Source organism: Myxocyprinus asiaticus, chromosome 3, assembly GCF_019703515.2.
Source record: "Myxocyprinus asiaticus isolate MX2 ecotype Aquarium Trade chromosome 3, UBuf_Myxa_2, whole genome shotgun sequence".
NCBI classification, from domain to species: domain Eukaryota; kingdom Metazoa; phylum Chordata; class Actinopteri; order Cypriniformes; family Catostomidae; genus Myxocyprinus; species Myxocyprinus asiaticus.
In genome coordinates, this window is record NC_059346.1 from 26166119 (window position 1) to 26188442 (window position 22324).

At 37.2% G+C, this 22324-nt stretch overlaps 3 protein-coding genes across 4 annotated transcripts in view; 2 read left to right on the plus strand and 1 right to left on the minus strand.

Annotated features, from left to right (window-relative positions):
- Window positions 1-142: 142 nt before the first annotated feature.
- On the minus strand, window positions 143-8143 carry LOC127422227 (synaptic vesicle 2-related protein-like). The gene is made up of 16 exons (XM_051665579.1): window positions 8033-8143; window positions 7490-7638; window positions 6097-6182; window positions 5870-5968; window positions 5001-5072; window positions 4747-4871; window positions 4127-4190; window positions 3763-3888; window positions 3453-3581; window positions 1862-1935; window positions 1697-1773; window positions 1312-1416; window positions 1003-1114; window positions 749-830; window positions 560-649; window positions 143-438 (listed from the first exon to the last, which is right to left on the minus strand). The coding sequence occupies exons 1-16, from the start codon at window positions 8092-8094 to the stop codon at window positions 277-279; spliced, it is 1614 nt and encodes a 537-aa protein (XP_051521539.1). The 5' UTR covers window positions 8095-8143; the 3' UTR covers window positions 143-276.
- A 3395-nt stretch (window positions 8144-11538) lies between these two features.
- LOC127422364 (uracil-DNA glycosylase-like) lies at window positions 11539-14510 on the plus strand. Its single transcript, XM_051665833.1, has 7 exons — window positions 11539-11678; window positions 11898-12067; window positions 12189-12284; window positions 12383-12480; window positions 12622-12710; window positions 13391-13569; window positions 13658-14510. The coding sequence occupies exons 1-7, from the start codon at window positions 11669-11671 to the stop codon at window positions 13796-13798; spliced, it is 783 nt and encodes a 260-aa protein (XP_051521793.1). The 5' UTR covers window positions 11539-11668; the 3' UTR covers window positions 13799-14510.
- Window positions 14511-18614: 4104 nt separating this feature from the next.
- LOC127422019 (unconventional myosin-Ih-like) overlaps window positions 18615-22324 on the plus strand; it is a 31819-nt gene continuing 28109 nt past the window's right edge. The window contains exon 1 of one of the 2 annotated variants that reach the window (XR_007894129.1): window positions 18615-18780. Coding sequence is in view for 1 of the 2 variants with exons in the window: in XM_051665336.1 (XP_051521296.1) it covers window positions 18760-18780 (21 nt within the window). In the remaining variant the exon portion in view is untranslated. The remainder of the gene's footprint in view (window positions 18781-22324) is intronic. The other variant, XM_051665336.1, reaches the window with a different exon arrangement.

Below are 22324 nucleotides of genomic sequence, written 5' to 3' on the forward strand. Positions count from 1 at the left end.
CGACTCCATTGATTTAACCACTGGAGTATCATGAATTACTTTCATGCTGACTTTCTGCTTTTTAGCGCTTCGAAGGCCTAATCATCTTTCACTTGCATTGTAAGGAACTCCAGAGCTGAGATATTCTTAAAGTCTTCGTTTGTGTTCAGCAGATGAAAGAAAGCTATACACATCTTAGATGGCATGAGGGTGAGTAAATGATGAGAGAATTTTCATTTTTGGGTGAACTGTCCCTTTAAATGACACATGTTGCTGGTGGACTCGGCTGCCTCAGAGCTACTGTGGTTTTCTGTTTTCTTGTTCCATGGTGGTATGAGTTGATTCGTGAAGGCTCTGCCCCATCGTCTCCATGGGCAAAACCCAGGATGCTGCTGCACCCAGCAAGCAGCATAAGAAATACACAGACAGAGTCAGGTAAACTGATGATTTCAGAAGCACCTGAGTGGGGATGTACACAAATACACACAGGACACAAATAAGAAAGTGGTCTGAACTTTCAATACATATTCAATACACTTTCCTAGTCTTTGAAACTTCATTCACTGAGGAAATGTTCTACCTGAGCAACAAATGGTGTGAGGAGAGCTCCAACACGAGCCATCCCACTGCTTGTACCAATTCCAATAGCCCTGGTTGCTGTAGGAAAAACCTAAGGAGGTCAAAACAAAAAATAGGAAGTGGTATTTTAAAAGAAAATTCTGCTGGGATTGACTTAAGGACAGTAATCTGCTGTGCAATTAAGTCTCACCTCAGGTGTATAAACATATGCAACCTGCCAACCCCCTGAAATACAGGCTCGGGCAATGAAAATAAATACTGTGAGAACAGTCCTGCAAATGTAAATGCAAAGTTGTCATTTACAGAGCCTTGCAAAATATTCAGAACCTTCATCAATTCTTTTATATGATGAAATTATAGATCTGACATTGAAATTTGCTAATGATCATTTGTACAAGTTGTTGGATAGGCCTTTAACTTAATGTATAACTGTAATGAACCTACCTTTGTGTGCAGGCATACAGTGGCAAAATACACAGAGAGAATACTAAAAAACAAAGTGCCATGCTTTTTCTCCGGCCAATCCGATCAATCATCCACAGTGAAACCAGAAGACCTATTCTGACATCAAGACACACATCAGACAGTTATCTATGAGTTCATATGTAGCCTAGTATATATATATATATATATATATATATATATATAGTAACAATGTTTGCATTTAGACTAGTAATCTGAAAAATAGAGAGGAGAAAATGACTTGGTGTCTAGGCACACTTAGTCTATAGCTATAGCTACAGTACATGTAACCTGGAAATTCTGCTAAGGTTGTCCATAAAAGGTCCTTGTAATCATGAATAGTCAGATATTTGCATGCTAAACTGCACCGAGGCTCCATATTTGAGTTGTCAGTCACTGGAATGAGACACATTTAATTTTTACTGACACACATTATACACACATACTGTAATAAAAAAGTTAGTTCCCAAAAATTAGTTCAGGCAAATAGTTAATGTACTGTATATGATGTTAAAGAGAAACCTGCTGTAAATACAAATTGTATTTAAAAATTGAAATATTTTAGTATCATTAGTAGTCACAGACAAGCTAAACATGTAACAGTCCCATTAGATTCAAGCTTGTGCTAATTTAGTTTGGCCACTAAAATGCTTAAAGAAACATTAAAACAACTTACCACTACACACAGATCCTGCCTGGAATAGCTCCGTGGTTAGCAGCACAAGACCATAATATGAAAAAGCATTGCAGAACCTGTGTATGTAAAAATGTGTAAATTTTTTTAGAGGTTTTTAGGTGGAAGAATTTGCCATATCATTTTAATCAGTCTGCAGAGAATCACCAGATAAACCAGATCAGAAGTGTCGTCTTGCAGTATTCGGGAATAAAGAGATCTTTAATTCTGCCACGATCATCCTAAACACAAACACACACACACACATTTACTTGGCTATCTGAATGGGACAAACCATAGACCTCTGTTGAGTTCATTATAATTTATATGGTCTAACCCACACTTACCACTAAAAGAAAGAGTTCTGCATGAGAATAAAAAATAAAAAATAAAAAAAAAAGTTGGAAATTTCCTTTATGAAACGATTTTCCAATTGAAGCATTTTATGCCAGCATATCATATAGCCTCACTGAGCACTTTATTAGGAACACCTGTACACCTACTTATTCATGCAATTATCTAATCAGCCAATCATGTGGCAGCAGTGCAATGCATAAAATCATGCAGATACAGGTCAGGAGCTTCAGTTAATCAACCATCAGAATGGGGAAATATGTGATCTCAGTGATTTCGACCGTGGCATGACTGTTGGTGCCAGACGGGCTGGTTTGAGTATTTCTGTAACTGTTGATCTCCTGGGATTTTCATGCACAGCAGTCTCTAGAATTTACTTAGAATGGTGCCAAAAACAAAAAACACCAAGTGAGCAGCAGTTCTGCGGATGGAAACGCAACGGAGGTCAACGGAGAATGGCCAGACTGGTTCAAGCTGACAGAAAGGCTACGGTAACACAGATAACCACTTTGTGCAATTGTGGTGAGTAGAATAGCATCTCATAATGCACAATACGTTGAACTTTGAGGCGGATGGGCAGAAGACCACATCAGGTTCCACTTCTGTCAGCCACAAACAGAAAGCTGAGGCTGCAGTGGGCACAGGGTCACCAAAACTGGACAGTTGAAGACTGGAAAAACTTAGCCTGGTCTGATGAATCTTGATTTCTGCTGAGGCACACAAATGGTAGGGTCAGAATTTGGTGCCAACAGCATGAATCCTTGGACCTAACCTGCCTTGTGTCAACAGTCCAGGCTGGTGGCGGTGGTGTAATGGTGTGGGAAATGTTTTCTTGGCACACCTTGGGCCCGTTAATTCCGATCAATCGTCGCTTAAATGCCACAACCTATTTGAGTATTGTTGTTGACCAGTTGCATTCCTTGATGGCCACAATTTACCCATCTCCTAATGGATACTTCCTGCATGATAATGCACCATGTCACAAAGCAAATGTCATCTCAAACTGGTTTCATGAACATGACAACGAGTGCACTGTTCTTCAGAGGCCTTCCCAGTCACTGGATCTGAATCCAATAGAACACCTCTGGGATGTGGTATAATGGGAGATTCGCAGCATGAATGTGCAGCTGACGCTGATGCAATAATGTCAACATGGACCAGAATCTCATAGGAATGTTTCCAACATCTTGTAGAATCCATGCCACCAAGAATTGAGGCTGTTTTGAAAGCAAAGCGAGGCACTACCCAGTATTAGTATAGTGTTTCTAATAAAGTGCTCAGTGAGTGCAAAATGTTAACATCATAAATCACAAAATAAGAAGCTTCCCCAATAATCAGTGAGTAAAGTAAAGACAAGAGGAGATTTGGATAAAAGATGTGTAACCGAGAGTCCAGTAGACAGTACCTGTCTTATGGTGACAAGTCTACCTTTAGGCACACAATTCCCATTGGCTGCAGCTATATTCTTCAGAGTTTTCAGGGCCTTGTCCTCTCTGCCTCTCAGTACATCAAATCTAGGACTCTCTGGCAACCACTACATTACAAATTCACACAATCAACCTTACTTTTATCACTTTCACAATCTAGTATTTATTCAAATTACAACTTATGGTACAACTTCTATTAGAATCAGCAATTTGAGATACAACTCTGGTGTAACTTTAGATGTCACAATCAAAATTAAACAATTTAGACCTTGTTACAGCCATACATACACAGCAGGAGGCAGCAAAGACAACGAGAGGTATGGTGGACAGAGCTAGCAGCCATTTCCAGCCTAATGTGGGCATGATCAGCATAGCCAGTAATACTTCAAACACAGCACCCAGGGCCCAAAACACCTATTAGAACACCAGTGTCATTAATTTTTATCAAGATGCATTTTAAGAGCAACATATGTACCTGACATTAAAAAGATTGCCACACTTCACTATAGATTTTCTTATGAATCTAAACTACAGTATATTGCTTCAGTCAGTTACAACATCAACTAACAAACTATGTAGTACAGTATAATTAATAGCTTAACTGCATTCTGAAAAAGTGGGTAATAGTTAAAGAAACAGTGCATGCACATACCCCTAACAGGATTACAGAGGTCCCTCTGGATTTCACTGGAAGGAATTCAGTATATAATGTCACTCTGTAGGGGAGAATGAAATATTCTGAAATTAACATAGATTGGCATAAAGCTTGTACAATTTATAGTAATAAAAAATGAAAATAAATAAAAAATCATTAAAAATCATAGGCCTACTCTGTGGTGGAAAAACAACTGAATTTTCACTTTTTTTATTCTGTGAGAACAAATACGCAACTTGCTAAAATCGTAAACTCATCCAGTATGAGTTTAAAATGTATTTTTTGCACTTTTTCCAGGTTCAGCTAATCCGAACATTGAGGAAAACTAAAATGTAGTGTAAAAAGTGTAGATAATTGTGTGTTTTAACACATGATGATAGAACAGCAACACTCACAACATCTCCATTCTGCACTAATGAGTGTACAATCATATAGCACTAGCCACTTCTTTATAGGTTCTCAAAACAGCTTAATGTCTAGAAATAATTTTTGAAACAAGCAAGCACCACAATAAAATGTTGCATCTTGTGTCTACCACGCTTATGAATGTCCCATTGGGCGATAAAACAGTAACTATCTGGCTTGTTTGTTCATTGAAGCGACATGAGTAGACTCACGACTGAGGAGCTCCTCCCAGGCCAAATCCCACGAGGCCTCGCAAGACTAAGATCCAGCCATAAACAGGCGCAAAAGCACTGAGCAGCCCATAATACAGTGTCCATACCATGCACAGTATTAAACACTGACAACAGAGGGAAACAGAGCAGTGAATCAACACTGACTGCTTTACGTCAAAAGCCAAATAAAGAATGTTTACATTGACTTTATTAATTAACGCAGTTCACACATGCTAGATTTAAAACAAACATACCACTTTCCGGCCATACTTGTCTGAGATGTTCCCCCAAAGGGATGAGCTGAGCATCATTCCAATGAACACTACCTGGCAGAGACCAGAGGAAAACACCATGATTCAATATTTAAAAGATTCAACACTGAAAACACAGAGAATATGACTAGCATAACTAATAGAGCTCACCTTAATGGTGCACTCAGTAATTTTTCTTCATTAAAAAAGTTTAAAGACATGAATTGTAATTTTGCAATATATGTAGGAAATCATGACCACTCACATTAAAATGAAGACTTCAGTCATATCATTAACAGTATAAAAGCTGTTTATGCTACATGGAGAGGGTCCGCAAATGGGGGCTGCCATGTTAGAATCACATGACCAGCTGAATACTACTCGCTTAATCTCAGTAACCCTCCTGTTATTTGACAGTTTCACTCATTGATTAAAATAATCATGGCTGACTGTGAATACTAAATTTCTACAATGACATCTGAAACTGAAAACTATTGATTTTAGATGATGCTGCATCCAAGCCGCTAGATGTCAGTGTAAGTGCAAGATGACACAAAGACAAAAGTTACTGAGTGCACCTTTAAAGGAATAGTTCACCCAAAAATGAAAATTCTGTTATCATTTAGTCACTCAGTAAAGCAGAATGTGAGAGACCGGCAGCTGCAGTCAACATTCAGTTTCATTGTGTGGGGAAAAAAAAGATGCAATGAGTAAAAGGTGACTGAGGTTAACATTCTGGCAAACATCTCCTTTTTTGTGAGGGTCCCTTGAAATTAAGAAGCCAACAGTTACCTTTCAGTGAAGCTAAACCAAAAGCAACCACAGGTGTTTAACCATGTTAGCGGTTGAAGTCTACAAAAGTGAATACTGACTGCTGTAATGAATGCCACTTTCCAGCTAGGGAGCCTCCATTCACAACGCAGTTGGGGAGCTGCAATACTAAGGAGCATCATTTCCATAGCATCGGCCATCTTAGCACACAATTAGAAAACACAACAGAGTTTTTGTGAATTTTCAGAGAACTGAATTCACTGAACTGAATTTAAGCTCTTCAGTAAACTTCCTAGTATCTAATATGCTATAATGCTAAACGTCTTACCCATGCAACTCCAGTGAGCACAGACAGCTTCCATTGAAACTTTCCAAAACCAATAACCTCAACTGCTTCCTCCACAGTAAAGGTTTCTAAGTGAAGCAAAAGGTATTTACTGAATGTTGAAGAGAGATTGCATTCAATCAAAGCACAAAACAACAAATAGATATTTGAATGCTTTTCTTAACACTGACCCATGCAACAAAGAATCTTGGTTTAAATGGAACTAAGTTGAGAGCAGTCTGTTCTTAATATCTGTATTCTGTGGAAAACTTTCTGAGAAATTCAATATTGTTGACAAATAGCTAGAACTACTGTTACTAAGCTGATGGTGCAGTAGTTGTGTCACAATTACTATATATTTACTTTAGATGCAGATAACAATGTGAGAGACACCAGTGTAATTTTTATTTAATGAAAAGCACATGTGCCCAACAGAATTCAGTAAAAAGCTTTAATCTCAAGAAGTATGGTACCTGGCAAATGCATGGGCATATTAGAAGGTTTTTAGGCTTTTTGTTTCTTGTTTTGGGTTTCTGTCTTTTGTTTTGTATCTTGCTCTTGACATGTCATTGTTCATGTTTCCTTTTCCTGGTGTTCGTGTATTGGTTTATTAATCCTGTCTTGTCATTGGTTGTTGCTCATTAGTCTTAGTTAATCATTGGTTGTGGTTGATGTGTGTTGGTTTCCATGTTTGAATAAATACTTCTTTCTTTGTTCTCTTGTTGGGTGGTTTCAATGTTTTTTTTTTTTTTTTTGTGTGTGAGTTTGTTAATGTAATTGGTCTATTTAGAGCAACTCTAGTCTGATTTACTTTTTGATTTTTTCTTGTTGAATTATTTATGGATTCTCATCCCATCAAGATCTGTTGAATGATTATTTTTGGTATGTTTTGGTTGTAAAGCAGTTTTAATAAACTGCATTTTGATTCACTAACCTCAGCTCTCCTGAACCTTACTTTACACACATTTAGAGAAAATCCCAAGCTTTTTTTTTTCAGCTTGTGGCTTGATCCTTATTAATGTATCGGTATGTCAATTTGAGCCTCAAAGCAATCTAGACACGCTCACTAGGCAAAAAAAGAAAAAAAAGAAAAGAAAAGCCTGACGCCAAATTTGTCCAGTAGCCTACAAAAGCTTGCATTGTTATTGCTGTAAGATCAATTACAGTATTTTTGCACATCCAAATATCCTAATGACTTTTCACCTCTCAATGACCAGAAATGAACTGAATCCAATAGCTACAGTGTATACCGGCTCTACATCGCAACACAGATCTTAATCATCATTTTTGGGCTTTAAACGTTCAACACAATCCTGGAACGGCAAACTCTCAAATTTTCAAAGTGTGCATTGGTGTTCAAATTTTCTAACTTTTGTATATTGAGAAGAGTGCCTACCTGAGATATCAGAGCTTCTTGTCTTTCTGTCCCCCAAATCCACTTGCTCCAGAATATTGCGAACTCCTTGATCGTTGGGCTCATTCTCCCCAGACTGCTCTTCCTTAACAGTAAGGATGCTTTGATCATCTGTCTGGAATGTCACAAAACTAAACACAATGCACAAAAAACACGTTAGTCCTGCTATTAGTTTTAGCCTGTGTTTGGTATGTTTTTAACACACATCCCTCCAAACTTACAGGATTCAGTAAATTCTAAAAATCCTATAAATAATTTTCCTGTAAATCTTTTGCAAATCTGAAATTGATGACATTGTTTAACTTTATATTTAAGCAACTATGGGCTTTTCATTTTGTAAAATAAACCTGCATCCTGTTTCTGACATTTTCAGACAAAGGATGTCAGTTTATAAAACAATGCTTAAATATGTTGATTAAAATGTCTTAGTAACATCCAGCACATGTTTAAATAGTATATAACAGCACACATGCTTTTTTTTTTTTTTTTTTTTACAAATACACACAAAACATCTACAAGAATTACCTGATATCTGTATCTTTCCACTGTTTGTAACCCAACTGTGTAGCTCTTTTCAACACATTCATTTCTCTTGCTCTGATGAAATGGTACACCACAACAGTGCATTTGGTTATGGAACAGGTTAGACCGGCGTGCCACTCTGATAACATCAAAACAACCACAGGGATGGTAAACTGAAAAAGTGGGATTGGCCTCATGTAGAGAGACAGTCCTCCAGGGTACAACCAACATGGTATCATTTCATCCCTTAACAATAAGGTACTCAGTTCTAAAAAGGGAATTTAATGTGATAGGCATGTGTGCGATTCTTCACTAAAATCTTGTTCATTGCCTATGTAAAAGAGTGTCAAATAAACAAAAATACAGACAGGGAGAATTTTTCTCACATATACACTTTTGTACATTGAACAGTGAAGGACTATTATCTCTCTTTGACTGGGGTTTACAATCTTTTTTTTGTTGTTGTTGTTTTTTTTTTTTACTTTTTGCCAGAAGTAAAAAATGAGGTCACAAAATATAATGTACAGGTGCATCTCAATAAATTAGAATGTCGTGGAAAAGTTCATTTATTTCAGTAATTCAACTCAAATTGTGAAACTCGTGTATTTGTAACATCTGAGCAGTCTCCTGCCCACCAGAGGGAGCCCTCACCTGAATTCTGAACAGTCACTTCCTGTTTCCTGCCACATCAGTTCCTGTATTGTCATTTCCTGTTTGCCTAGTATATAAGCCATGCATGCTCATTCCTATATTGCGAAGTATTGCCAGATCATCTGCCTTACCAAGCGTTTATATCATTGCCTTATTGCCTAGTGTTTTGACCTGTTTGTTTTGACTACTCTTTTGGATCTCCCCTTTTGCCTATTTGGTTGGACTGCTTTACTGTGTTTTTGACCTCACTGCCTGTTTTTCTGACACTGTGTTTGGGTTTCGATGGACTGTTTGAATAAACATCTGCATATGGATTCTTCCTCGGCTTCCGCCTCTCCTTCATTACAGTATTAAATAAATTCAATGCACACAGACTGAAGTAGTTTAAGTCTTTGGTTCTTTTAATTGTGGTGATTTTGGCTCACATTTAACAAAAACCCACCAATTCACTATCTCAACAAATTAGAATATGGTGACATGCCAATCAGCTAATCAACTCAAAACACCTGCAAAGGTTTCCTGAGCCTTCAAAATGGTCTCTCAGTTTGGTTCACTAGGCTACACAATCATGGGGAAGACTGCTGATCTGACTGTTGTCCAGAAGACAATCATTGACACCCTTCACAAGGAGGGTAAGCCACAAACATTCATTGCCAAAGAAGCTGGCTGTTCACAGAGTGCTGTATCCAAGCATGTTAACAGAAAGTTGAGTGGAAGGAAAAAGTGTGGAAGAAAAAGATGCATAACCAACCGAGAGAACCGCAGCCTTATGAGGATTGTCAAGCAAAATCGATTCAAGAATTTGGGTGAACTACACAAGGAATGGACTGAGGCTGGGGTCAAGGCATCAAGAGCCACCACACACAGATGTGTCAAGGAATTTGGCTACAGTTGTCGTATTCCTCTTGTTAAGCCACTCCTGAACCACAGACAACGTCAGAGGCGTCTTACCTGGGCTAAGGAGAAGAACTGGACTGTTGCCCAGTGGTCCAAAGTCCTCTTTTCAGATGAGAGCAAGTTTTGTATTTCATTTGGAAACCAAGGTCCTAGAGTCTGGAGGAAGGGTGGAGAAGCTCATAGCCCAAGTTGCTTGAAGTCCAGTGTTAAGTTTCCACAGTCTGTGATGATTTGGGGTGCAATGTCATCTGCTGGTGTTGGTCCATTTGTGTTTTTTGAAAACCAAAGTCACTGAACCCGTTTACCAAGAAATTTTGGGGCACTTCATGCTTCCTTCTGCTGACTAGCTTTTTAAAGATGCTGATTTCGTTTTCCAGCAGGATTTGGCACCTGCCCACACTGCCAAAAGCACCAAAAGTTGGTTAAATGACCATGGTGTTGGTGTGCTTGACTGGCCAGCAAACTCCCCAGACCTGAACCCCATAGAGAATCTGTGGGGGTATTGTCAAGAGGAAAATGAGAAACAAGAGACCAAAAAATGCAGATGAGCTGAAAGCCACTGTCAAAGAAACCTGGGCTTCCATACCACCTCAGCAGTGCCACAAACTGATCGCCTCCATGCCATGCCGAATTGAGGCAGTAATTAAAGCAAAAGGAGCCCCTACCAGGTATTGAGTACATATACAGTAAATGAACATACTTTCCAGAAGGCCAACAATTCACTAAAAATGTTTTTTTTTTTTTTTTATTGGTCTTATGATGTATTCTAATTTGTTGAGAGTGAATTGGTGGGTTTTTGTTAAATGTGAGCCAAAATCATCACAATTAAAAGAACCAAAGACTTAAACTACTTCAGTCTGTGTGCATTGAATTTATTTAATACACGAGTTTCACAATTTGAGTTGAATTACTGAAATAAATGAACTTTTCCATGACATTCTAATTTATTGAGATGCACCTGTAAGTGTGTTACTTTTATATAGGAAAATGGCATATTATAACTGGGACGAAATACACAACAACAAAATAACTCTAATAGTCTGGTGAAAAAGCAGAAATCAAAGACAAACTTCTTCCCCAAATGTTGTTGCAATGGCATTGTGTGTTAAGACAGAATAGATATGCCTTTTTTGTGCAGACGACCCAGGTTCCATTCCCCCTTTTATCCCACTTTTCTTAATTTTACTAACAATATGAAATAAAAATGAATATAAAGTTTGATTTATTCACAGTGATTTGGTCATACTGAAGGTAGGGAAGTTAAGAGAAAAGGTTTGACTCAATAAAATTAACCATGATTTTACTATAATATAATAATTACCATAATAACTGTAATATTGTAGTTACCATGTTTTTTGGTGGAAGCCATAGTTTTAATGTAATTAACAATGGTTTTACTACAGTAATATGGTTTGACTACAAAATACAGTACCATGGTGATACTTTGGTTACTGTAGTAAAACCATTGTTAATTTTTGTAAGGGAAGGTAAGGGTTAGGTTTAGGGGTAAGGGATGGTTTAGGGTGTCTGTGGGGACTCTAAATAAACACAATAAACACACAGTGATGCCCCTATACTGTATGTTAGTATTTAATTAGGCGTGCAAATAGTGTCTGCCACTTTTTGCACCAGGGTTTACATAACATTTAACACTATTTGCATTTAGTGTATAGAAGATGATTTTTGTTGCTATTTACATGTCGGTATTTACACTTAGTGCAAAAAGCCTCTGCCTTTAAGCCTCTGCATTAACTTGTGTTTGTGGATTAAAAACGAATCGATTTAATAGTTCTTTTGTCTTGGAAATAAAATGCAGTAATCCTTTGATTCATTCACACAATTTGCATGATTTAAAATTTTGCCATATTTAATCACAACACAGAGTGGTTACAGTAATTCACACAAGATACTGTGACTTGTTACTCTGCTGTTCACTGCCATTGTTTTCACTTTCAGTTTTGCACATAATGGAGGAAACCTACATTTGCATGATACGGCAGCATACCGACAATGATGCAGCAGTATTTGTGAAGGGGTCTCAGAGACACAACAACCAGTGCTAACATTTCAGCTCTTGTCTTACTTTGAGACATGTCAAAAGGTAGGTTTAAGCATGGTGTGAATTAGTTCAGTCTGACTATTTTATGAAATTATTGTGCAACAATATATGTGTATGCAGTATATTAAACTTTGCTCTCATTTCCTGGGCCTTCTTTGTGTGCCAAACCCTATAGATATGTAGTCCTTTCTTAAAGAGCACTATAATATCTGTATTCCATTTCAATAATTTCTTTCTCTAAATGATAAAACACCCCCAAAGACCAAGTTAGTAGTGAGAACATGCAACTCAGTGTGGAGCAGCTGCACCAGATAGAGCAGAACAGGCGTGCTGCACTGCAAAGACTGGCCATCCGAAATGTACCTGTACCCGTTGGTGAAAGCTGGCGAAGACAAATTGGGACTGAATTTACAAAACCTTATTTTACAAAGGTGAGTGATTCTATGTAAGGGAATTGTATACTTGTGTATGATGAAGAATGAGAAGATGAAGTGAAAAACAAAACAAAAAAACAATACAAAATATGTTCCTGTTGTGGCTCATCTTTTCCAGCTTATGTCATTTGTTACAATGGAGAGGAAATGCTTTACTGTCTATCCCAGCCCTGAGCAGGTGTTTAATTGGACAACTTTGTGTGCGATTGAAGAAGTAAGTTCCTTATTAAAAAGGAAGAGATATTTAAAAGGCCAGTTTACCCATTTCAATAAACACTACAGGTAATTGGTTCATTATATTTTTGTTTACAGGTAAAAGTGGTCATTCTTGGGCAAGACCCTTATCACCATCCAGGTCAGGCTCATGGATTGGCCTTCAGTGTGCTGAGGCCAAAATCTCCTCCCCCAAGGTAGTCCAATGTACTGAACTATGAATTACTGAACTAAAATAAGTATTCTTCAGTCAGCTCTTTAAAACGTCATCATACACCTCTAGATAATGTGAACTTAAAGCACTGTATTTGTTGATTTGTTGTATTTACTGATTTCAGTTTGGAAAACATATTTATCGAGCTGAAAGAAGACATTGTTGGCTTCCAGCACCCAGGTCATGGAGACCTCACAGAATGGGCCAAACAGGGTTGGTGTCAAAACATCTGCTTTTATCATTGATCCATCAAGTTTACAATGTGTTACATAAATAGAGAACACTCGTTAGCATAAGCTTGTTGAAAAGACTTGCTGGTCACAAGTTTGTGTTGTGTTTTGGATGACGGTCCCCAGCTTGGAATACTTGTGTTGCCTCCAGGCTTCATCTCTAGTGACCAGACTATCTTGGTCAATCAACTTCAACAGAAAGACCAAGCTGGTTTACCAGCATTACCAGCAGTTTTTGTTCATGGAAAGTCATGCTGGTGTAAGCTGATCTTTTCAGCAGGGAATTTGTAAAAACAAAAGTATTTGTTTTATTATGGTCAGTTCCCATTCTTGATTCTTCATTTATGTCTGCTGAGGAACATTAAAAGGATAGTTCCTTTTAAGAACTATCCCGGCAGATTAGGTTTATGTATTTGAAAAGTCATAGAAGTAGAATAATATAGGTACATAAAGTAGATGGTAGAGCACGGCACTAGCAATGTCATTTGTTTGATTCTCAGGGAACACACATATTGATATTGTTAGCTGTATTAATATCATGGTATACATTGATAAATGTATACCATGCTTATAATAATTTGCTTTGGATAAAAGTCTCTAAATCTAAATATATTATGTATGATGTGAATCTATCATGCTCTGGAATTTTCTTTCCATTTTCAGGTGTTCTTCTGCTCAATTCTGTGTTGACAGTGAGGGCTCATCAGCCAACCTCCCATGAAGGTCAAGGCTGGGAGCTCTTCACAGATGCCGTGGTCCTTTGGCTCAGTCGCAACCTCACTGACCTGGTCTTTCTGCTCTGGGGCTCATATGCTCAGAGGAAAGGCAAAGTGATTGACAGAGTAAGTTACTGGAGTCAGAATTTATTAGCTGGAGAATTTATGAGTTTGAGACAGAAGTTTAAAGGAATGTCTGATTGGCTGTTTTCAGAAACGTCATCATATCCTTAAAGCTTCACATCCATCACCGTACTCAGCACACTTGGGCTTCTTTGGATGTAGGCACTTCTCCAAAACTAACATGTTACTCAAAGCATCAGGAAAGAAGCCAGTTGATTGGACAGCTCTCTAAAATTATTATGAATTATGTATGTCATTGACGTCTATTTGTCAAACAGAGCAGTCTTGAACATTAAAACATTAGTGGTTCTGTATATTGTACGACTCTTTGTGTAGTTATGACAAATATGTAAATGTATCTAAGATGCCCTGTTGTGCTGTAACTTGGGTTTGACCTTGAAATCATCCATAATAAATTGTATAAACTGTACAATAAATGAATACAATTAATGTCAACTGTACTTATTGTAATTTCAAAGTCATACTGGACTAAAATATATAATTTTTTTAAACTATACCTTCAAAGTCTTGAATTGAAAAACTTTTTTGATAAGTTCATTGTGTAATGTGCAAACAAACAATCCAACCAACAAATAAGTAATAATATTCTTGTATAGGAAACAATCAAAATATTTAATGAAAATATAAGTGAATTATCATACACAGTAGGCTAATGGTTGGAAGCACAATCTTAAACACCTATAAACAGTATAAAATTAGATTTTAAATATAAATTATATTACTGTAAATCAGGGCTTGAGATTAACTTTTTGGCTCACCGGCCACTGAGGCTAGTGGTATTCCAAAGTCACTAGCCACTCAGCGTTTTCACTGGTCAAAATCCCCTGCCCCACAAAAACCGATAAAGGTAACTGGAGACTGTAACTGCATGCATTTCTTTGGACATTTTATTTTAACGAGAATGATCTGAGATCATCAGGACGCAGGCCTAATGATTTAAGTAATCTTTATATCTGAAGGCAAACATGGTGACAAAATAATATTAATAAATTTAGTCTTATATTCACCCTAATTGATTTAATATGAATTACTGAATAAAGGATTGATTTTTTATTTATTTTTTTTTTATTTTATTTTTTTTGGATGATGATGTGTATTTTAAAAACCTTGTAATCTATGTTGTCTCACACTGTTATGTCTTTACCTCGCAAGTGCTGTTTAATGTCAGAGCTGTCTGGCAGTTTGAGTGGTTCGACTTCTCTGTATAGAATTCAAATGCGTCACATTAGTTTTGTGGTCACTGCCGGCCGCCGTGATATCGAAGCCCGACTAAATCACACAAGTTTCACTCTGCGCTGAGCTCCGACTCTGTCTCTGGAGTACACTGAGGGTACGTGTCCACTGGCACGTTTTGAGCGAAGGTGAGCCAGCGTTTTCAATTAATTTCTATGGAAGTCGAGCACCACACTAGCAAGGAGGATTGTGGGATTGACAGTGGCGTGGAGCAAGCTGTTCCCTATCATTGTGAGCGGCTTTGAGTGGATTTCTTCCGTGCTAGTGGAAACGTAGCCTGTTGTGCTCTGTGGTGGTTCGCGCGAAAGCATGTTTCATTCGCCCCGCGAAGATGTGCGTGTCAGAAGTGAGAAGCATATTTACTGCTTATAAGGCACTGAACGAGAGAGGAATACAATTAAATTTGCTTCATCTGCGGCCACCCGCCATAGTGGCTAGTAACGGTGACTGAGTTACCCGCCAAACCTGATTTCCTCCCGCATTTGGAGGGTTTGCAGATGTTAATGTCAAGCCCTGCTGTAAACTAAGTTTAGCAGGGTTTACAGTGGGCAAGGAGGAGGCGGGATCCGGAGGAACCATCAAAATAATGTTTAATGAAAACATAAAAAGGCACAAACATAAACACACACAGCAGCTGCATGTGGATCTCTCTCCTCATCCCTCTCCTCGGCTGATTAGCCCGATTGGGGCCCAGCCGTGCATACTCATGGCCCGGCCCAGCCCTCCTCCTCGTCACACTAAGATATTCATAACAAATGTAAATGTAATTTTGGACAGAAAAGAGTACTATAGAAAATAGTGTAATAGAATATAGTCTATACCTGCCTTCAATTAACCCTCCTATGAGAATCATAAATGAGCCCTTCCTTTGGTCCTCCTGGTCATTTTTGACCGGAAAGAGCAAAGGTGTAGTTTTTTTTAAATTTTTTTTAATTTTTATTTTTTTTTATGATAATAATACCATTTCTTCTCCCCTGAAGTAATAACAATAAAATTATGCACTTCTTTTGGGATTTTATGCTATTTTGGTCTTATTTACATGTTAATATCTCAATTTGACAATAAATTTGCATATGCAAATAAGCAAATTTATGAAACTTTAGTAAAGTAAAAACCTACACTTCTATAAGTTGAAACATGAAGAAAATATGAGAATGTGACTGTGACGAAGAGGAGGGTGTGGCCGGGCCGAGAGGGCACATGGCCAGCGCTGAGTCAACTAATCAGCAGGAGAGAGATATAAAGGGGAGCCGGAGATGCCAGTTCAGGAGAGAGAGAGACACACATGGCCGCTGTGTGTGTGCGCGTCTATATGTTTTATGTTGTTTTAAGTTGATTTCTGTCATTAAAGTTTACGTTGACTGTTCATACAGTTCCTGCCTCCTCCTTGCCCATCCTTTACCATTACACTGGTGCCAAAACCAGGGAGGGAGGAGGGATGCACTGTTGTGGATTGCTCGCTGCTTCCGTCCTCCAGGGGAGGAGCCGTGGCTGTCCGCCGGGGGACGGAGGGGTTCGGCCCATTTCACGGCCGGCCCACCGGGAATAGTCCTGGTTCTCCCTATGGCCCCTGCATCTGGTGAACAAAATATAAATAACATGACTTGAAAATCATATCATGACAATAATATCCAGTAGATGTCTGCAGGGTCTCCTGAAGAAAGACTGTGACAAGGCTCGACAAGTCCACATTTATAACTTAGAGCTGGGAGAAAATGTCTTTGTTTCCATAACTGAAAGATGCAGTATTTTGTCTGGAAGGTGAGGCACATGGATCTAAGCGTAAACTTTCCCACAGTGGAAAATGTGTACTTTCGTACATTGGGGTCACTCAGAATTTGTTCTTTGATCTTTGTTCTCTGTGTGTGTGCATGAGTGTGTGTGTTCTACGTTTTTCCTTCTGGCTGTGTTAGTCTCACACATTTATTTCTGTGTGTGTGTGTGTGTGTGTGTGTGTGTGTGTGTGTGTGTTTTGTTGTGTGTTGTGCCTCCTGGTAGGGATGGGCGATACCACTTATTTTCTTTTCGATCCGATACCAATAATATCATGTCCAATATCGTCGATATCGATACCAATACCGATACCTCTATGAAATAGATTTTTTTGTGATTTCTTGGGATAAAATGGGAAATTTAAAATGTTATTTTAGTCATAATTCAAGTCATTATTTTTTTTTTACACTGATGAGCCTAAACAAAAAATTATAAGACTTATGCTTTGTTTACCCTTACAAAAATTAACCATGGTTTTACTACAGTAGCCACAGTTAAACCATGGTATTTATTTAAACCATAGTTACCACAAAATTAACCATGGTTACTACTACAATATTACGTAGTAAAAACCATGGTTAATTTTTGTTTATTATTATTATTATTATTATTATTATTATTATTATTTATTAACAACAATTACAGAACATTATCAAAGTTCTAACAATTTTTAATTTAAATAAACTTGTAAAAACATCACACAAACACATTATAATAAATGTCACCTTTAGATATGTTTTTATTTAGTATGAATTTACCCCAGAAGCAGTATCTCTGTTTTTCTCTCATTACCTCAGCATGGCACTGATCCCTCTTGTTTGAACAAGCCTTGTGATGGCGCAAGCGCTTGTCTGCTTGTGTCTTTCAGCATTTATGCACGTTAAGATGAGCGAAAGAAAAAATAGTTCCCATCTTGCACAAGTATTTGCTGATATATAGCCTAATCCTTTTTATTACACTTAGAAGCTTATGATATATGTTCATGGTAACCAGATGATAATATTCCTAGTTTAAAAACAAACAAACATTGGAATCGATATTTTTGTGTGAGGATCTATATTTTTTTATACAACATCAGTATTGGAAGTTTCGATACTTTAGGATCGATCAGCCCATCCCTAACTCCTGGATGTTTTAGTCTCGCCCATTTATTTGTGTGCGTGTGTGTGTGTGTGTGTGTGTGTGTGTGTGTGTGTTTGTGTGTGCGTGTTCTGAAATGTGGGTATGTTATTGTCACCCCCACATGTCTGAGTGTGTGTTTGTGTTTAGCATTTTAGCTGATTTATTGATTTTATTTTGACAAATAAAAAAAAAAATGCTCTGTATTATAGTCTCACCAGTTCATTTGTATGTGAGTGGGTGTGTATGTTTTCGACTCTGGATGTTTGATTGTCTCATGATTTGATTTCTGTGTGTGTTTATTCTGAAATGTTGGTGATTTCTTGATTGAATTTGACAGATAAAAAAAATGTGCTGTTTTATGGTCTTCACCATTCATTTTCAATGGTTGGTAAATTTTGACCATGAAGACAAAAGGTGTTGCTTTTTTTAATTTTATGACCATTTAGACTTATCAAAACATGCCCAAAAAATGTTTTTGTATGTTCAGATGGCAAGTGGTTGAAAATCACAAAGTCTTGTACTGCTCAGATAAGGAAACTATTTTATATTATATCAGCAAAAGTGATTCCGGTAAAAAATGGGAATCAAAAATGGGGAAAAAAGACCATAGGAGGTTTAAAGCCATTTTGATGCACAGGTTGACAAATCTCCTGAACATGTCCAGATCTAATTAATTTGAAAAAACAAAGCAATACACTTTTTTCAGTTACTTGATTCAAATGTCACACAAATTCACAAGTTTTATATTTAGACTGTGCAGTCTGCCTTGAGCATTCGGGAATGAGGCCAGTCTCAAACTAAAAAAATAGGACACTACGACAACCCATACAGAGCTTGTTCATAGTGGGATGTCCATAAATCAAGGTGATGCAGCCATAATAAGCAGTGTCCCACTTCAACTCTTAGTAGACCTTGTCTTTTTCTAACGCTGGACACCAAAACGCATAGACCTCTACGCATCACTACCAAGGCTCATTCTCTTCTGGGACTCTTATTTGAAACAAACGAAACAGAATCTGACTTTTTTCTTCCTTTTATTAAAACATGTACTCCATGCACACTAAGGTAAGATCTGCTGCATATGATAAAACCTGTGCTCTAGACAGTTTGCAGCATGTTTCTTGACACTGGACTGTCGACCTTAACCTATTTAATGCTGCTCAGAACTCGTGTTAGATACAGATAGCCTACCCTTTATGTGATATTTCATAATTTCTAATTTTATTAATATTATCATAAATTTTTTTTAGCTTATGCTTCGTTGTATTAATATGAATTGATCAGCACTGACAATCCCAATGTATACTTTCAGAAATAATTATTTTATATAGCATGGCATGCATATGTCCTTGCAGCTGTTTACATTTTTGCACTCGTTAATTAATGTATTTGATCCCGAACTTAATTTGTGTATGAAAACTAGCAATTTTAAACACTGCAACAAAATTACCTGCAATGACACTTTTCTTACCATGACTTGTATATGTTATCTTTGTAGGATCTAAACTGTCCTGGTCAGTGTGCTTAGATCCTTTTTAACTGAAGTTTGCTGTGTTTAGTTACAAGATAGCATCTGTTTCACCACTGTATCCATTTGCACTAGCAACTTAAAAATTAGGTCAAAGGTGGATTAAGGGACACTAATTAGGGCTGTGAATATTAACATGGCCATTTTGTGCTGCTGTGGAATTTCTGAACTCTTGGGCTGTGCTATGATTCCATGGATCATTTTACACCCTGAAATTCTCTAACATTTCATGACTTCTGTAGAGTTTTTAAAATAGTAATTCCCTTTATTTGTTAGCATATCATACTAAGCTGTAATAGGAAGAGTGGAAGAGGTCAGGGTCACAGTCAGCAAGGCAGAGTCAGAAGTTTTCAGTTTGAAATGTTTGATGGGAAATCCTGTTTATTTGGAATTCAGACAGAAATGAAAAGTTTTGATGACACAGTACTTTGTAAGCTAATGTGACACAGTTCAGATACGTATCACTGTAAACCCTTATGCTCACAATAATTAATGTAGGGAAAAACAATCATACAATTAGTTCAAATAAATTAACCTTGATGAGTATTTAGAACTTTCTCTTTCTTTTGAGTTCACGAAACTGACACCTTTTAAGTAATCTGTATTTTCTTTTATTGTTTTGAATTTAATGAACTTGCCTCTTTAAATTTACAGGAACTTAAACTGGGCAGGGAATTTCTATTTCCCAGCATGCTTTGCATGGCACTCAACAGGGAGAGTAAATGTTCAAATTAAGTGTTATATAATGTGTCTGTGCAAGATGAATGTTAAGGGGGTACTTGTTAGTGTTTAATGTTTTGTTGTGTTATTTAGAAGAGTGTCTGTTATATTAAAGTTTTGGGGGTTAACATTACGGTGAATTGTGGAGCTTGAGCTTATAGTTTGAGGACAGGCACTCTGTATGATTATGCTACAGTATATTGCCTTACTTGTTGAACAAATGCTATGCTGTTCAAAGTATAGTGTTTTCAATTAGCATGCATTTAGCACACTAGTATTCATTATCCTAGCTAATTTGGTTCCCTTCACTTGAAGCATTTAAACTGAACCTTCATAGTAATTTGAAGTTCAGTCAAAGATTTAAATTTAAAGTCAAGCACTATTAAAATGTAGGAGTTAGCTGCTCAATATTTTACATTAAGAGCAATTAACAGTCATGCATGTGTAGTACAAAGTCAAAATCTGAAAGTTCTATTAACTTAAACTTTGAAGTTTATTAACTAAAAAATTTGATGTAATTGATTCCCTCAAAGTTTTTGAGTTCTGCTAACTTATTAGGGTTTACAGCATGCCTATGACAGTGTTTACAGTATGGCGAATACATATCACGTAGCATGCTTTGCGATAATAAATGTTGCTGCATTTAAATTTATATATTTAATTAAATCATTTAGCAAACACTTTTGTCCAAAGCAACTTGCAAATGTGAAAAATCACAGGCAATTTCTCACAGCAATTTTCAACAATATTTTCCATACCACAATACCAAGTTTTGATAGTAAACAAAAGCGCAGAGGTGTACATGCAGGATAGTAGTTGTGATGGTCTGTGATACATATCACATGATTTTACCTAATTAACGGAAAAGTATATCTTAAGAACTGAAATTAATACATAAGCAAAGTAGGGCAACTAAGTCATTTTCCATACATCACCTGAGGAAGGCTAGTTACACACTATTACAATCATGAGCTAAACATCCACTAACTCAGGTTTCATCAGTGCATCTATACTGACTGTCCCAGCAGTGGGAGTGATTACACATCTATCAGCATGTAATATGGGAGCAATTTTACACCAAATGGGCTATGAGCCACGGGTGTTGGTGAGTGGGTAGTAATTAGCTGAAAACGGATCCACCTAATCAAAGATCAGTAACTAGACCCCAATGTTGTAATTTTGTGCAGAAGAAAATGGATGGAAGGGGAGGGAACAGGGTGCTAGGTCGGGTTTCCAGAGCCTTGTGTTACACATGGTGGGGCAGCGGCCACTAAGGTGAGGTGCTGAATGAGATCTTCTCCTGCTGCCCCTCTATAAATCATTCAGCATCTTGGAGCAACCCATGAGCTCAGTTCATTAGAACTGAAATTATTTCACGAAAACTCAAACAAGGGTTAAAACATGTGAGACAGAACCACCCTAGACCTGTCTTCTACTGGTCTGAGTATCCATCATGCCAGGGCAAACTGGGCACTGAAAGCCTTTCACACTGCTGAACTTTGGACAAATATTAGGAGTTAATAAATTCGTCTCTTCTGGAAACAGCAATGGATACTGAGGTAATTCAGGAATGTTTTGTTTACTAGCACATTTGTGAGAGGGGGAGAGAGCAGCTGAAATACTGATGAAAAACTGATGTCATTATAAGTTGTCTTTAGGGAGGAAATGCTTATATTCACGGTAAAAAGTGGCAACTTGCAGTTGTTACCTTAAGGAGCTTTTTCTGCCAGATCGAACCCATAAAATTTGCTTTGTTGGTGTAACCTAATGTATTCAGGTTGATGTTAAAATATATATATATATATATATATATATATTTTTTTTTTCTTGAATAAAACTAGTTAATTTAGATTTCACCACATGAAGCATGCTTCTTTTTTTTTTTTTAAGAGTACTTTTTAGCTTTGGCCTAAGATTAATTAGTGCTGTATGTATAAAATGTTTGCCACAATATTGTTCTGATAAGATAATGAAAAGTGTAGAAAATGTTCGAATTTTACTGTAATTTATAAGGTTTGAAGTAATAATAAGGCTTACAGCCAAGTTAGGCCTTCCCTAAGCCTGCTCAAAATTCTGTGTAAAGATGCAATGCCACATAAAAACCAGACTAAATGATGCCTGTTCTGTCCCACCTCAGCCCCTATAAGGCAGTCCGGATGCTGATTTGATTCTGTATAAATTAAATGCAACATCAGAGCAGCCTTCAACTTTGTTGTTGTCATGACAGAGCATATATTTAATAATTTATTTTCATATTTAAAAGTATGATTTTATATTTTCATTCATTTCATATTTCTATATTCCTAATTTTATATTTAAAACATTATTTTTATACCATTATAAATGCAATTGTAATTGTTG

Excerpts from the sequence above, each read along its gene's own strand:
- LOC127422227 (XM_051665579.1), bottom strand. The coding sequence starts at position 8,094 with ATGAATGTGTTGAAAAGAGCTACACAGTTGGGTTACAAACAGTGGAAA. Across the intron at positions 3,582-3,762 it reads TCTTTGCTGCCTCCTGCTGT|TGGTTGCCAGAGAGTCCTAG; the intron begins GTATGTATGGCT and ends TTTGTAATGTAG. Across the intron at positions 439-559 it reads TCACACCATTTGTTGCTCAG|GTGCTTCTGAAATCATCAGT; the intron begins GTAGAACATTTC and ends ATCCCCACTCAG.
- LOC127422364 (XM_051665833.1), top strand. Across the intron at positions 12,068-12,188 it reads CAAAACCTTATTTTACAAAG|CTTATGTCATTTGTTACAAT; the intron begins GTGAGTGATTCT and ends CATCTTTTCCAG. Across the intron at positions 13,570-13,657 it reads AAGGCAAAGTGATTGACAGA|AAACGTCATCATATCCTTAA; the intron begins GTAAGTTACTGG and ends GGCTGTTTTCAG.